This window comes from Rana temporaria, chromosome 1, assembly GCF_905171775.1.
Source record: "Rana temporaria chromosome 1, aRanTem1.1, whole genome shotgun sequence".
Taxonomy (NCBI): domain Eukaryota; kingdom Metazoa; phylum Chordata; class Amphibia; order Anura; family Ranidae; genus Rana; species Rana temporaria.
This window is the reverse complement of record NC_053489.1, coordinates 442,713,274-442,729,896: the sequence shown is the minus strand read 5'-3', so window position 1 is coordinate 442,729,896 and position 16,623 is coordinate 442,713,274. Positions and strand designations below refer to the sequence as shown.

Sequence of the window (16,623 nt, the reverse complement as noted above, 5' to 3'; positions counted from 1 at the left end):
AGGCTAAAGGTCTGTAGTATGAGTACTTGTAAACTGATGGTGCTGCCGCCTAAACATTATTTTAGTTTAAAAAAAAAAATGTTTCCTGATGTTCTGATTGCAGTAGTTCCATTTGAAAATTACAGGCAAGCACTGGCCTTGGCATCTTTCACAACATAAAACCCAAAACTTAGAGAAGGGAGAGCAAGAGGAGAGCCGGGAGCTTTTTCCTTCCCATCCAAGGAAGGCAACGTTTTGTCATCCACCATTCTCAACACTTCACCGTTTAGCAAGACAGTTCTAAAAAAATAAAAATAAAAGACAATTAAATAACTACCATTTAAATTCGGATGAATTTTAGAAACTTGTGTATACAAAATAAATGTAACAGAAAATTTTCAAACCAATACTAATAGGTAGATTCAGGTACAATGGAATAAAGTTACGGCGGCTTAGCGTGTTTAGGCTACGCCGCCGTAAGTTAGCTAGGCAAGTAATGATTCTCAATGTACTTGCCTGCGAATATACGGCGGCATAGCCAAAAGCGGGCGGGCGTAAGGGCGCCAAATTCAAATCTGTGTTAGGGGGGCGTGTTTAATGGTAATAAGGCTTGACCTTACGATTTTGAAGTTTTTTTGTTACTGCGCATGCGCCGGGCGCCTACAATTTCCCAGTGTGCATTGCGGCTAAGTACGCCGCACGGGGCTATTGATTTCGACGTGGACGTAAACTACGTAAATCCCGATTCGCGGACGACTTACGCAAACAACGTAAAAATTTCGAATTTCGTGGCGGGAACGGCGGCCATACTTAACATTACTATTCCACTAGGGCCTAGCTCTAACTTTACGCGGCCTCTTACGCAAACGGCGTAAAAGTACTGCGTCGGCCGGGCATACGTTCGTGAATCGGCGTATCCCCTCATTTACATATTCTACGCCGACCGCAATGGAAGCGCCACCTAGCGGCCATTCAAAATATTGCAATCTAAGATAGGACGGCGCAAGCCGTCGTATCTTAGATATGTTTAGGCGTATCTCTGTTTGAGCATACGCTTAAACATAAGTCGGCGTAGATTCTGAGTTAGGTCGACTTATCTACTGATAAGTCGGCCTAACTCTACCTGAATCTACCTATAAATGATGTACTTTTTTTGCATTGACAAACAGAATGGCTTCCTTGACTTACTTGGAAAACAGTCTTCCATCTCCAGGTAGAAGAAGATACTCATCTATGAACTTTCCAGACAGAGAGCTCGGTAGCTGTATTTGTTGTGTGTGGTTGCTCAGGTTCATGGCAAATACAGAAACATCTCCTGTTCTATATTTCAGACTGTGAAAATAAAGTGCGTCAAAAAACGTCCCCTATGTACAGAAATAAAAGGCAGATTATGTCATCTCCATTCTCAACTATTCCTGTGACTATCTGGCTAGACCCACCACCTTCCAAAACATCTCTATTGGTCAGCGAGGCCACCCATCACAATACAAGGCTACAACATCACCTAGCTGCAAGTATACAGGTTTATATAAAGGGTATGTAAACCCTAACAAAATATATTTGCTCTCTTTGGGTCTGTTCAATACGTGCAGAAATACCTGTTGATTCAAAACTGTACTGTTTTCAGAGCACACCTTCCATGTTGATCGAGGAGTCCAATTGGTCCTCCTAGTTCTTAGCTTAGATACAAACAAAAGTCACTGCTCCTACCTATGACTGGTCTATACAATAAGGAGCGCTGGAAAGGGCGCATATACATACAAAACCATGGATTATCATGGAATAATAGCTAGTTCTTAGCTTAGACCAAGAATAATTAGTCTGTGCTGTGAGACTGAGAAAGAGAGAAGGTTTTGAGCATTTTTATTTAATTGATTTATTCAAAGGCAGGGAAAAAACGGACGATAACAATATAAATAGTCAGCCGGTGCCTATAGATTACAGGTAGCAGCGTATTATTAGATCTCATACAGTAATCAAATCTTAGGTAATGGGTAGACTCCATAGTTAACATTTCAGCATATGTTCTACACAAATGTACCCATGTGTCCATTAGAAGGTCTGATGGAGTAGTGGTGTTTTTTTTTCTTTTCCATTTCTTTGTTAGAGTCTGGATGTGGGGAATTGTGTTAAGTAATTGGGTTTGCTGTAGAAACAGCCATTGACAGTGCAAGGCCATGTAAATGTGAAAAAAATAAGTGAATATGACACAAGGTTTGCACATATGCAGAGTACAGGGCTCCAAATTAATTCTGAATAGAGAAAGCTGTTTTTTCAACTTTCTTGGGGTTTTGGTATTTTCTGAGTAGGCTCTGGAGTTTGGAGATTTTAAAGAGTTTTAAAAAGGAATAAGTTTTGAGCCCAGTCGCCAGGGTTTGCAGGAGCCAGCTAGATGTGAGTGCAGGTGCATGCAGTACTTAAAATGAAGGACTTGGGCAAAGTTCAGAGCTCCTTTATGGAGACAGGTTTACTCCACTGAAGAGGCAGTACTTCATGCCGGTGGAGAGATTCCTTGTCTATAGATGGCTAAGCAAGTCTGGGATATTGAGAGTCAGGGCAAGTAGGCGAGTCCAAGAAACTGAGGGAATCTGAAAGTCTCAGAGCCTGGGGTGTCGGGAGAACCCCTATCGAGAGGCCAGGGAGTGGGCCCATGTAGCAGGGTGCTGCAACTGAGAAGGCTGAGAGAACCAGGAGAACAGAGAAGACAGAGCACTGGGACAGCTGAATGCAGGGCTGGACTGGGACAAAAATTTGGCCCTGGACTTCATCCAGGCTGGCCCACTTTGACAGGTCTCTCCCATGGCGACCGGACAACTCCGGCACCCCCCCCCCGGCCACCCAAGCCCCCTCTCCCCCCTTCACTAGCCACTAGCTGTTCTACTTTATTAGATACTGGTACTCTTATTAGGCAGTACCAGTGGGGAAGCTAGACATTATTTCACCCGGGGCAAATAATCAGTTTGGTGACAGAGGAGCGGAGGGGGGCTGCGGTCCGCTGTCACTGAAGCTGGCCCACTGAGCCATCGGCCCACCGGGAAACTCCCTGTAGTCCCAATGACCAGTCCATCCCTGGCTGAATGAACACAGAGGTACTGTGTGTAATGATCTGAAGGACCAGCCAAAAGCCAAGGTTTAAGGCCTCAGTACTGCTGAATGAGCAACAGTTTTTGTGGAACATTGATTTTGTTTAATAAAAAATGGTCTGACAAGCCCTAAACCAGTTTGGATAGCTTTTTAATTTGAGACATTGCAGAATATTGTCTACAGGCGTCAGGTCCCTCCCCTTCATGGTACAGCTTTGGTAAACACTTTTATTCCTCCGCATTCAGAAACATCCTATCACTGCCTAATGATCCACCTCACCCAACTCTTATCTGTGGGCGAATCCCTCCCTTCCAGAACAAGGCACTCTTCCTGATGTGCAAAGGTGGTCTGCCAAAGGTTTGTGTTACATATATACCCCATGGGTTTTTAAATCAATTAAGTGAAGAATTTGGACTCCCGAATACGTTTTTTTGCCCCCACACTACCAACCTCAGTTTGTCTCTTTGTACAGCCCCATAGAAGCTACTACTTTTTGGTGATTCCATTTGTTATTTGTATTCGTTTTACAAAATCGAGTAATACAATTTAGGATACATTTTTACACTGTTTTACACAAGTATGAGAAGCGCTTGCTGCAAATACTATATTTTTATGCTAAAAATACCCGCTTACTTATGAGAAAATGTGTCACTGTTCCTACTTGATCCACGTGGCTACAACTGATTAAAGCTAGCCTCCCGCTTTATAAACTCACCTACAGTGCCTTGCGAAAGTATTCAGCCCCCTTGAACTTTGCGACCTTTTGCCACATTTCAGGCTTCAAACATAGATATAAAACTGTAATTTTTTTTGAAGAATCAACAACAAGTGGGACGCAATCATGAAGTGGAACGAAATATATTGGATATAAAAAAAAAACTGAAAAATTAGGCGTGCAAAATTATTCAGCCCCCTTAAGTTAATACTTTGTAGCGCCACCTTTTGCTGCGATTACAGCTGTAAGTCGCTTGGGGTATGTCTCTATCAGTTTTGCACATCGAGAAACTGAAATTTTTGCCCATTCCTCCTTGCAAAACCGCTCAAGCTCAGTAAGGTTGGATGGAGAGCGTTTGTGAACAGTTTTCAGTTCTTTCCACAGATTCTCGATTGGATTCAGGTCTTGACTTTGACTTGGCCATTCTAACACCTGGATATGTTGATTTGTGAACCTATCCATTGTAGATTTTGCTTTATGTTTTGGATCATTGTCTTGTTGGAAGACAAATCTCCGTCCCAGTCTCAGGTCTTTTGCAGACTCCATCAGGTTTTCTTCCAGAATGGTCCTGTATTTGGCTCCATCAATTTTAACCATCTTCCCTGTCCCTGCTGAAGAAAAGCAGGCCCAAACCATGATGCTGCCACCACCATGTTTGACAGTGGGAGGGGTGTGTTCAGGGAGATGAGCGGTGTTGCTTTTATGCCAAACATAACATTTTGCATTGTTGCCAAAAAGTGTGATTTTGGTTTCATCTGACCAGAGCACCTTCTTCCACATGTTTGGTGTGTCTCCCAGGTGGCTTGTGGCAAACTTTAAACAACACTTTTTATGGATATCTTTAAGAAATGTCTTTCTTCTTGCCACTCTTCCATAAAGGCCAGATTTGTGCAGTATACAGGGACTGATTGTTGTCCTATGGACAGAGTCTCCCACCTCAGTTGTAGATCTCTGCAGTTCATCCAGAGTGATCATGGGCCTCTTGGCTGCATCTCTGATCAGTCTTCTCCTTGTATGAGCTGAAAGTTTAGAGGGATGGCCAGGTCTTTGTAGATTTGCAGTGGTCTGATACTCCTTCCATTTCAATAATATCGCTTGCACAGTGCTCCTTGGGATGTTTAAAGCTTGGGAAATCTTTTTGTATCCAAATCTGGCTTTAAAACTTCTCCACAACAGTATATCGGACCTGCCTGGTGTGTTCCTTGTTCTTCATGATGCTCTCTGCGCTTTAAACGGACCTCCGAGACTATCACAGTGCAGGTGCATTTATACGGAGACTTGATTACACACAGGTGGATTCTATTTATCATCATTAGTCATTTAGGTCAACATTGGATCATTCAGAGATCCTCACTGAACTTCTGGAGAGAGTTTGCTGCACTGAAAGTAAAGGGGCTGAATAATTTTGCACACCCAATTTTTCAGTTTTTTATTTGTTAAAAAAGTTTGAAATATCCAATACATTTTGTTCCACTTCATGATTGTGTCCCACTTGTTGATTCTTCAAAAAAAATTACAGTTTTATATCTTTATGTGTGAAGCCTGAAATGTGGCAAAAGGTCGCAAAGTTCAAGGGGGCCGAATACTTTCGCAAGACACTGTATGAGCTTAAGAAGCCTTGTTTATTGCGGTTTGGAACTACTGGCTTTCTAACCCCCTTACTCTTGCCTCTGCGACTACAGATAGTTATTAATTATATTTCTATGCTTTGTATTATCTGCTATACTACTACCCTGGTGTGAATTGCGAAGCATTGAGACACAACTCAGGGCCCAGGGTTTTTCTCCGTTTTTTTCCCCTCTAACTCGAGTTTTCTACTTTGTATTGCATTTTATAAAACTTAAAGCGGTGTTCCGGGCATCATTTTATTTTTTTTGCAAGCTAAAATTAAAATCACATTAAAATAGTCCCTAAAACATTAATAGCCCCCAATCGTTCCAATAATCATTGCAAACACTTGCCTTATATCCTCCAGCTCATGTTGTGGCCGTATCCATCATATGTGTGGGCATGTGAAGCCTAGTTCCTTTATCTTCCTGGTTTTCAGGGAGAGGTGCATGCTGGGCGATGTTTAGGCACAGTAATGCACAGAGACTCCTGGAAAATGAGTGTCATCATTTCCTATGAGGCAATGAGGTCTTAGGACAGGAAGTTGAACCACCCAAGACCAGGAACTAGGTAGATTACGAAACGTGCCTAGTAACAGCCAGATAGAAGTGAGTAAAACTATTTTTTTTTTTATATTAAAAGGCAAGCTGTTAATAGAAAGTTCATGTTTAGGGTGGAACTCTGCTTTAATAAATAGATCTTTAAAAAAACACAGTACGGACTCCCTACAGATGCTTTAACAACCTCCAATATCACAAAACCCTGGTCTGTATGGTGGCAACTGCCATTCTTTAAATTTTCTATATCTAAAAAAAAAGGGGGGGGGTGTGCTTGAGCAAAGACAACTAGACAGGCCAATACCATACAGTCCACACAAGTGCGGTTCTGTCATCTTACAACAGAACTTGAGAGCTGAGCAGGTCAACTGTTGTTCCTCTTTTTGCAGGGTCTTTTAAAAAGGGAGAATACAGAGAATGTACATGTATTGCAGGGATGTACTGCATATATTTTTTCCTGACATACACTTTAAAAGACAGGCTCACTTACTTGTCAGCATTTGTGCAATGGGCATAAACACGAATCTTTGGCTCATACAGGTCCTTGGAATTTTTAAAGCTGGCATTTAAGACAACAGATCCAACTAGTTTCTTAAACAGCAGGGATAACCAGTAATCCTAATACAAAAATTGTATACATTAGACAATATGTGAATTTTAATACACCGAAAATATTTTATGCAACATTAAAACACACAATACAGTTATTATGGAGAAGAGTTGGACCCTCTTAAATTTAATGCCGATCATGTCCCTGGTGGGGACATTTCACGATTTGAGATCATTCCCGCACTATCCTAAACAAAAGGATCAGACTGGAGGTCCACACTAATATAAAGTTACATTTTCAGAGGTTTTTAAAACTCCTCAGACCACTTTATCAGTGTTAATGGATAGAATATGTGAATTCTATATCAGATCATATAGTTATTACACGTTGTAAGTTTACCAATATAACATGACACTTTAGGTGTTTCAGAGGCTTGTTACATATGCTCAGGACAGCCATTTGATCTGCACACTGTATATAAGTTTAAGGCCTCTTTCACACGGGGCGGATCAGTAATGATCCGCCCCGTGCACCTCCGCTTGCTCAGCGGGGATCGCTCCGTTGATCCCTGCTGAGCCGGCGGATGACAGGGCTGTGCTCGCACACTGTGCAGGGACCGCCCTGTCTTTTCTCCGCTCCCCCCTATGGGGGGGGATCGGATGAACACGGACCGTATGTCCGTGTTCATCCGATCCGCCAGACGGAAGGAAAAGTAGGTTTTTCCTCCGTCACACTTTGGCGGATCGGAGCAGGTCGGATGTCAGCGGACATGTCACCGCTGACATCCGCGGCTCCATAGGAGGAGCACGGAGCGCCCGTTGAGGTCCGCAAAAAAAACTGACAGACGGACCTGTACGGGCGCTCAGTGTGAAAGAGCCCTAAGTGTTAAAAAAAAAAAAAAAAAAAAAAACAAACATTAAAAACCTTTAGTTAAAATGTAATCATCCCCAATTAACTCTTCCGGCTTCAGTTTTATTTTTACCATCCCTACAGCAATTTTTGTTTTATTTTACTCATTTTTGTTGTGCCACTTTATGATGGTCAAAGCTACATGCTTTGCTGTAGCTCATGGAATTTCAAGATGACCTATTTTCTGATTTTATTTACAGAAGAGGGTATAAACAGAAAATACAAGGCACAATTACCTTATGTGGATGTGTCAGTTTGTACATTTTAAATTGTATACACTAACTTTACGTAAACAAATCAGCATATACCAGTAATCTGAACCCTTTGAGAAGAAATACACCCCTTATTGGCTTTACAAACTGGATTCCAGTTTTTGTAATAGTAGAACTTTATTTATATTGCAGAATCGTAAAACACTTCTTTGTAACATTATCTTCCCTAGATGTATCCAGAGGGTAGTTTTAGGTCATAATCCAGCAACAGAAAATAATCATATCAATTGTATAATATATAAAGCAGGCCTGCATTAGTAAATTGCCAATAATAGCAAATATTTATTTTTTGCTGTATGGATGGTAAAAATACAATAAAACTGAAGCAGGAAGGGTAGGGGGGAGTTAATTGGGGATGATTACGTTTTAATTAAAGGTTTTTTTTTTTTTTTTTACAGCACACAGAATTGAGTAGAGAACAGTTATGATGGCTGGATAGAAGCGCACATTTTAGTGGGAGGCATCTTGCCAATGGAGGCCCCAGGAGCAAGCAGGTAGCGCAAAATGCCAGTAGCCCAACAAAACCAACATTATGTTGACCTTTAAACTATACCATATAAAAAAAAAAGGAGTTAACATCAATACCCAGTTTAAAGTGGTTGTTACCTTGAAAATGTAATTCACTGGCAGCCCCTCTATTATATCTGGAGTATAACACACAGGGCAAGTGTTTTATTAAAACTAAGCTTGTAAATACCTTTTTACAGCTATATTCAGGCTGGTCACGAGACTCCCGGCCGGTCTCCTACTCCAATCCAGGGCAATAGCGGGAGGGCCGAGATCTCCCTCTGATGTCAGCCCTGTACACAGGACCTTGCAGGATAACTCAGGTTTGTTACGAATTGATTCGACGCATGCGTGGAAGCATTGAACTTCCGTGTTTGAGAACGTCGGTGTCTTCTACGTCACCGCGTTCTCTGTCCGCTGGGATTTTGGTCTGATGGTGTGTACACACATCAGACCAAAAGCTCCCAGGAGACATGTCCGATGAAAACGGTCCGCAGACCGTTTTCATCAGACATGTCTCCTCGTGTGTACAAGGCCTAACAAGTCATCTTGTGGTTGTCAAGTGTTCAAAGTTTCCCACACTGACAGGCAACCATAAAAGGCATTACAAAATAGGCACACTTTATGCAAAAGTGCTTCTTCATATTAGTTATATCGCAATGTCCTTATCCTAGTAAGAATTAAAAAATGTGCCTTAATTCAACGAGTGTACATAAAACACATTAAAGTGTCACTAAACCCAGGACCCTGCATTCACCATATCTGGTCTCCCACAGTAAACAGAACATGGAAATGCAATTATTAAACTGCTAAATACCTTTCTTTATCAGCAGTATATAGCAGTCTTGTGACTTCTATCAGTGTCTGGTAAAAGCTTGTACTCGTTTGCATTCTCCTCTGACTGTCTTATGAGGCTGAAGGACCATTGACTTTGTCTGGACTGTGCTGATTGGCCCTGTGCCGATCACATGCACCCTACCAAGAATACAAAAAAAAAACCTCTAGCAATACACATCAAAATGAACATGTGCAGAGTAACTCCAAAGGGCTCTGTTATACATAGCTCCCAACTGTCCCTGATTTTGAGAGACTGTCCCTGATTTGGAGCAATGCCCCTCATTTTGGTCTAATCTAAAAAGTTGTATAAAAAATGCACTTTTTATCTATCAAAAGGTGTTTTCCAGCACTAAACCTTTCATCCAATTTCTAAATTGCTGCATTTGTAAATTCCAAAAGTCAATATAAAAGGAATAGTAGTGAAAAAAAAAAAAAGCACTTGTGGGTTTAACCAATCTTGTTTTTTGTACAATTTTCCTTTAACCACTTGCCTACTGTGCACATACACCCCCTTCCTGCCCAGACGAGATTTTAGCTTCCGGCACTGCGCCGCTTTAACTGACAATTGCGCAGTCGTGCGACGTGGCTCCCAAACAAAATTGACGTCCTTTTTTTTCCCCACAAATAGAGCTTTCTTTTGGTGGTATGATTGCTTCTGCGGTTTTTATTTTTTGGGCTATAAACAAAAAAAAAAGCGTACATTTTGAAAAAAAAACACAATATTTTTTACTTTTTTCTATAATAAATATTCAATTTTTTTAAGAAAATATATATTTTTTTCTCAGTTTAGGCCGGTACGTATTCTTCCACATATTTTTAAAAAAAAAAAAAAAAAAATCGCAATAACCTGGTTTGAGCAAAAGTTATATTGCCTACAAAATAGGGGACATAATGATTTTTTTTTAAATTATTTTTTTACTAGGAATGGCGGCGATCTGCGTTTTTTTTCGGGACTGCGACATTATAACGGACACATCGGACACTTTTGACACATTTTTGGGACCATTCACATTTATACAGTGAACAGTGCTATAAATATGCATTGATTACTGTATAAATGTGAGTGGCAGGGAAGAGGTTAACCACTAGGGGGCGGGGAAGGGGTTAAATGTGCATCCTGGGTGTGTTCTAACTGCGGGGGGAGGGGTGACTGGGGGAGGTGACCGATCTGTATCCCTATTTACAAGAGACACAGATCGGTCTCCTCTCTCCCTGACAGGATGTGGAGCTCTGTGTTTACACACAGAGCTCCACATCCCTGCTCAGTTACTGGGCAATCGCGGGTGCCCGGCGGCCATCGCGGCCGCTGGGCACGCGCACTGTGTTCCCAGTGACGCGACGAGTGCGCGCGCGCCCTAGAGGCTTTAAAAGACAGGACGTCATATGACGTTCTGTTGGAACAATAGAGCATTCCAGCCGGATGTTAAGTGGTTAAGGGGGTGTTGCAAGGGGTGTGTCCTTTGCCTGCATACTTTTGCTGATAGGTGTCCCTCGTTCCCATCTCAAAAAGTTGAGAGGTATGCAGTTATCGGGAGATGGATTTGGGCCAGTAAAAGGAGGATCAGAGAAGACAGGATCAAACAGCCTTTTTACACAATGCAGAGGATTAACCCCTTAGGTTCCACAGTGAGTATAACAAGTATGCTTTACTGCAGTGGTCATCGACCCTGTCCTCAGGGCCCACTAACAGTCCAGGTTTTGTGTATTACATTGGGGAGATGCAGACTTAGGCTACTGCAATCACTGAGCAGCAAATGGTATCACCTGTGATGTATTTCAGTTATCTTGCAAACCTGGCCTGTTAGTGGGCCCTGAGGACAGGGTTGATGACCACAACTTTACTGCATAAAGACCGATTTTACTGTTGTGGGTTTAGTAACACAAGTCTAGGCATTATCCTATCTTCTGCATCTAGCTGCCTGTGAACTGTCTATAAATACTAGTCAATATTTTCTATGGCATTTGTGCTAAAAGGATGGCACGGTTTAAAAGATTTAAAAAGTAGAACTATAGGCAAAACGTTTTTTATTCATTTTGAAAAGAGCAAGGGAGGGTTCTAACCCGTCAATTTTTTTTTTGCCATCTGTGTCCCATGCTGGAGGATTTCCCTTCACTTTGTCCCATAACCAAAACATGAAGTGAGAAGAAATCCCTGGAAATGAAGGGAATTCTATGGGGACCCCCAGGTCACCAGAACTAGTGTCCCTATGGCCCCTACTTTCATTTTCAACGATAATGGTAAACAGGATAAATAGAAAGGGTGTATCTCCTTAATGGGGGCATAGACAGAAATAATACCCAACAGTTGTTTTAAGCCATCGCCTCTCCATTTCTGGGAGTTCAGGACAGCACAAAAGAAATAAGCTCCACCTCCGGAGGCAGGAAACCCAAAATTGAAATCCATAAAGGGCAGCTTCTGTCCCTCTTCCCCAGTCTTTATCTGAGAACTTCCCTGGAAAGGCTTCTGAAACAAAAACACTCTTCTAAAGTTATAACACCATATAGGTCAGGGAATCCCTGCTGTCCTGGATGACTCCCAGGAATAGAGTTACCGTTAAGTCCAACTCTGGTTTTCTCTAGTCGTCTGTCCAGGATAGCACTAGAGAAGATCAACGAAAACTTACCAGATTAGGGGGGGGACACAGGGGCTACCGCTTAGAGGACTTCTCCCAAACGCTTGGTCTTGCGCTGAGATAAGATCCAATCTATAATGCTTCATGAGAGTAGAGTAGCTTTTCCATGTTGCTGCTCAACAAATTTGCTCTGGTGTTGCTCCAGCTCGCTCCGCCCATGAAGCAGATAGCGCCCATGTGGAGTGAGCCATGGGGGGGGGGGGGGGGAGAAAAAGGACATTCTTTTTTCAAATCTTGTAAGCTTCCACAATAGCTTGTTTGATCCACCTTGCGATTGTGCCTTTTGAAGCTTGGAACCCCAATTTTTTCCCCCCAAATGCAAAATAAATAGAGCATTGGATTTTCTAATGCCTTCCGACAATTCCAGATACCGTATGACACAGGCTCTCACGTCAAGTTGGTGTAATTCTGTTTTTTTTTTGGATTGGTTGGGGACCCACAGAAAAAAGTCCTGTGGAATTTTGATATCACTTTAGGCCAGGCCTCGACAAAATCCGTCCGCCAGGTCGCAATTGAGACAAGAAATTGTGACCTGGCGCCCACACGTAATTGAGGCCGTGGCTTTGCGGCCTCAATTACCGGCCATCACGAGGCCGCCGTGATCGCGCGGGGGGAGGTGGGGGGCGCACGGAGGCACAGGATCCTGTGTCTCCGTGCGCCCCCACCGCCGCACGATCGTGGCGGGCCCGCAACGGCCGGTAATTTATGCCGCGGCTTTGCAGCCTTGTGAAGGCCCAAGCTGCCTTCTGTGACCTGGCGCCATCTGGTAAAAGTAAAACAGCAGTTCTAATGTGTTTTTTTTTTTTTTACTGTTTTCACTGCCATCTCCTTCCCTCTAATTAGAACCCCCAAACATTATGTATATTTTTTTATTCTAACACCCTAGAGAATAAAATTGTGATCCTTGCAATACTTTGTCACACCGTAATTGCGCAGCGGTCTTACAAGCGCACTTTTTTGGGGAAAAAATACACTTTTTTTTAATTAAAAAAATAAAACAGTAAAGTTATCCCAATTTTTTTTTATACTGTGAAAGATATGGTTACGCCGAGTAAATTGATACCCAACATGTCACTCTTCAAAATTGTGTCCGCTCGTGGATTGCCGACAAACTTTTTCCCTTTAAAATCTCCATAGGCGACGTTTAAAAAATTCTACAAGTTGCATGTTTTGAGTTACAGAGGAGGTCTAGAGCTATAATTATTTCTCTCGCTCTAACAATCGCGGCGATACCTCACATGTGTGGTTTGAATACCGTTTACATATGCGGGCGCTAATCACGTATGAGTTCGCTTCTGCGCGCGAGCTTGGCGGGACGGGCGCGTTTTCTGGCTCCTAACCTTTTTTGCTGGCTCCTAGATTCCAAGCAAATTTTTCAAACCCTGCTTTAGGCAAGAACCCCGGGTCTGTACGTAATACCAGTCCGTCTTCAAAAATTTGTAAGAAAGGTAGGGACCTTTGGAAAGTGCCTGCAGCTCGCTAATGTGCCTGGCTATGGAAATGGCCACTAAAAAGACAGTTTTGAGCATCCTGGCAATCCCCCTAAAGAACCTGCTAACTAGTAGATCTAACACCAGGGGTTAGAAAACAGACAAGGCCGATACCTGAACTTGCAATGTACTAATGGCCAATCCTTAGTCCCCGCCATTTTGTAAAAACTCCAAGAAGGCTGGAATATCTGCAGACACCTTCTTGGTGTCTAGCCATGAACAGAAAACTTTCCAATATTTAAACATAAATAATTGCTTGGGTTACTTTCTTTCTACTGGAAAGAATTGTATTCAACACCCTGACTGGGCTCTGGGACAGCAGATCCTTCCCTTCAGGCAGCATGCGGGGAGGCAATGCTAGAGGCTCGGCCAAAGAAAAGATGGCGCTCACCAGTCTGATTAAGGATGGACATCGTGTTTCCCCTTGTTTGTTTACATAAGGGACTGGTACCACACTGTCCGAGAGGACTTGTACGTGGTGACTTTTGAGCCCTTTGGCGAATTCTCATAGCGCCTCCCAGACTGCTTGTAATTCCCTCCAGCTGGCTAATCTTTGAGACTGCATCTTCTCCCAGTGGGCCCCCCAGCCCCAGATGTCCGTAGTAATACAGGCAGACACCGGAAGAGACCATAGTAGACCCTGCACAAGGATCTTTTCGTTCCTCCACCACCACAGAGACCTTTTGGTCTTTGGAGATAGGCGGAAAGTCACATCCAGCACACCGTCCCAGCTGCTCAGGATATTGGTCTGGACACACCTGAAATGGGCCCTTGCCCAGGGTACTGCTGGGATTGTTTCTGCCAGAAGGCCTAGACACAACATGGCCGAATGGATTGGACACTACCAGATTGTTTTGAAAGAAGGCTGCTGTTGCTTTTACTTTTTCCTCTGTGAGAATTTTCGCGTCAAGGAGTTCACCAAGAACCCTAGGTATTGCAAGGCCTGCGCTGGGGATAGGTTTGATTTCTCCCCGTTTATCAGCCACTCCAGACTTTCCAAAAAGGAAATAGCCACTCGCAGGTTTCCTTGTAATTGGAGCGCGGAGGGGGCAGAAAATAAAAGGTCGTTCAAGTATGAGATGACTGAGATTAAGGACAGGTTAAATGGCAGGGCCCTGAATTGGAAATGTCAGACCTGCTTTCCCCACTTGAACGCCACCCTCAAAAACTTTTGAGATTCTTTGTGGATCCGGATATGTAAATGAGCGTCCCTGAGATCGAGGGAGGCCATGAAGCAATCTGGGGGATTAATTGACTTCACCACAAAGATTATTTCCATCCGAAATTTCTTGTAGATCATCCATTTGTTCGGCGAGTTTAATATCAAGCAGAATTTGCCTGACGGTTTTCTTACCACGAAAATGAGAAGGAAGAAACCGTGGTTTATGTCTCGAAGTTACACTGGAATAAGAACCCGCTGGTCTATCAAGTCGCCAATTTGTGACAAGGCTGTCTGAGGATCCCTGGGAGGAGGAGTGGTTACGAACGTCCTTGCGGGCAGAGTGCCCTTGAATTGGATTTGGTAGCCTTCTCCGATTATCCTCAGTAAAAATGCATTTGGGATAGTCTTTTTCCACTGTGGGAGGAACTGCCTTAAAGGGTCACTAAAGGAAAACATTTTTTTGCCTAAAATTAATGTCTGCAAGGTGGACAGACAGAATAGTGTAAGGATTCTGTTAAAAAAATAGTAAATACCTATTAAATTCCTTAATCTATATCACCTCCGGCATTCTAGTTTCTGTTCTCTCATTCACTTCCTGGTTTGCATCGCTCGTTCATGCAAGAACTACATTTCCCAGTATGAATTGCGGCACGCCCAGTAATTTACACCTCCTTGAAGTCTCGAACACGTAGAGAGCGTCCTGCCACACAGATGTAGTTCCCAGGAGGGGGTGAGCACGTTACTGACCACTGCAGTAATGCCTCCCATCACGGTAGGGTGACTACGTGTCCCGGTTTGCCCGGGATCGTCCCGTAATTTAAATTTTTGTCCCGTGTCCCGGGAGCCTTCAATACGGGACAATAGAGTATCCTGGAATTATGATGACACAATTTGTGGAATCAAACATGGACTGCCATCTGCCTGCCAGCCTGCCACACTCCCACAGTGCCGCTGTAATTAAATAATTCTAAATCACTGGTTGATAAGGCCGCCCCGCTTGGCGTGTAGCAACCAGTGACGTCACCATGACTGTGCCCTGCTCTCTCTGAGGCTCCAACAACACCCCCACCTCCTCCTCCTCCTCTCCTCCTTCAGCCGCGGTTCTTGCAGGAGATAGAGCAGACAGTCACTCACCTACTGCGGCGCAGACCGAGCCCTCCAACATCTCTACCGGTCCAGCCAACTGCCCCCTGCGCTCCAGCAGCCCAGTGAGTGACCTCGGCTGCTCAGCCTGGACCCGGTCCGTCCCGACCTCCCGCTGTCTGCCTGCCCTGCACTCAGTGCACTGCAGTGAATTTCAGGCCCGGGCCGCCCGCGACACCTCCGACGGTCTGACCTCCTCCAGGGCCCAGACAGGCTCCTCCTCCTCCTCCCGCCCGAGCGGCCCGACTCACTGCCTCCTCCTAAATCCTCTTGTCTAAAAACCTGACCTGACTTGAAACCAAAAGAGAAGACCGGCCGGCGCTGGCTGAGGACTGCCCTGCCCCACCACCACTAGACGAGGCGTTAGACTTCATCTCCATATCATATTAAAAAGGTGAGAAAATAGGGGCAATTGACACTGGCTGGCAGCATCTGGTGATGGGGCACAGTAGCGACAAATCATGGGCACACCGGCAGCATTTTATGGGGCACTGTAGCGACAATTCATGGGCACACTGGCAGCATCTGATGGGGGCACAGTAGCGACAATTCATGGGCACACTGGCAGCATTTGATGGGGGCACAGTAGCGACAATTCATGGGCACACTGGCAGCATCTAATGGGGGCACAGTAGCGACAATTTATGGGCACACTGGCAGCATCTGATGGGGGCACAGTGGCGACAATTCATGGGCACACTGGCAGCATTTGATGGGGCACAGTAGTGACAATTAATCGGCACACTAGCAGCATCTGATCTGATGGGCACAGTAGCGGCAATTGATAGGCACACTGGCAGCATCTGAAATAACTTTAACTGTCAGATCATGCATCACATATTTGTAGAGTAAGTACAAAGTACGCCGCTGTCACTAAGTGACTTAATTTTAAAAAAGTATCAAAAATCATATTTTTTGGGGGGCGGGCATGGGTGCGGGGGGCGGGTGTCCCTGAATGGCAGTTTGGAAATGTGGTCACCCTACATCACGGTGGTCAGTAAAAATCAGACAAGCAGGAAGTGAACAGAACAGAGAAGAAATAGAGCAACTTCTGAGCAAACACAAACAATGAGGAAGTGAAAAGAGGAATGTCTGCAGGTATAGGATGCTTATTATGAAAACAACCCCTTTAACCCCCCTCCCACAGGGACTAAGTCATTGGGATTTGATGGTTTTC

At 43.9% G+C, this 16,623-nt stretch overlaps 1 protein-coding gene across 1 annotated transcript in view; it reads right to left on the bottom strand.

The window, feature by feature from the left end:
• Nucleotides 1–16,623, bottom strand: part of HPSE (heparanase) — a 58,422-nt gene continuing 41,799 nt past the window's right edge. Inside the window, exons 10-12 of the mRNA XM_040326738.1 lie at nucleotides 6,434–6,561; nucleotides 1,168–1,311; nucleotides 1–279 (exon numbers count right to left, since the gene is read on the bottom strand). Coding sequence (XP_040182672.1) covers nucleotides 120–279; nucleotides 1,168–1,311; nucleotides 6,434–6,561 — 432 coding nt within the window. The 3' untranslated portion in view covers nucleotides 1–119. The remainder of the gene's footprint in view (nucleotides 280–1,167; nucleotides 1,312–6,433; nucleotides 6,562–16,623) is intronic.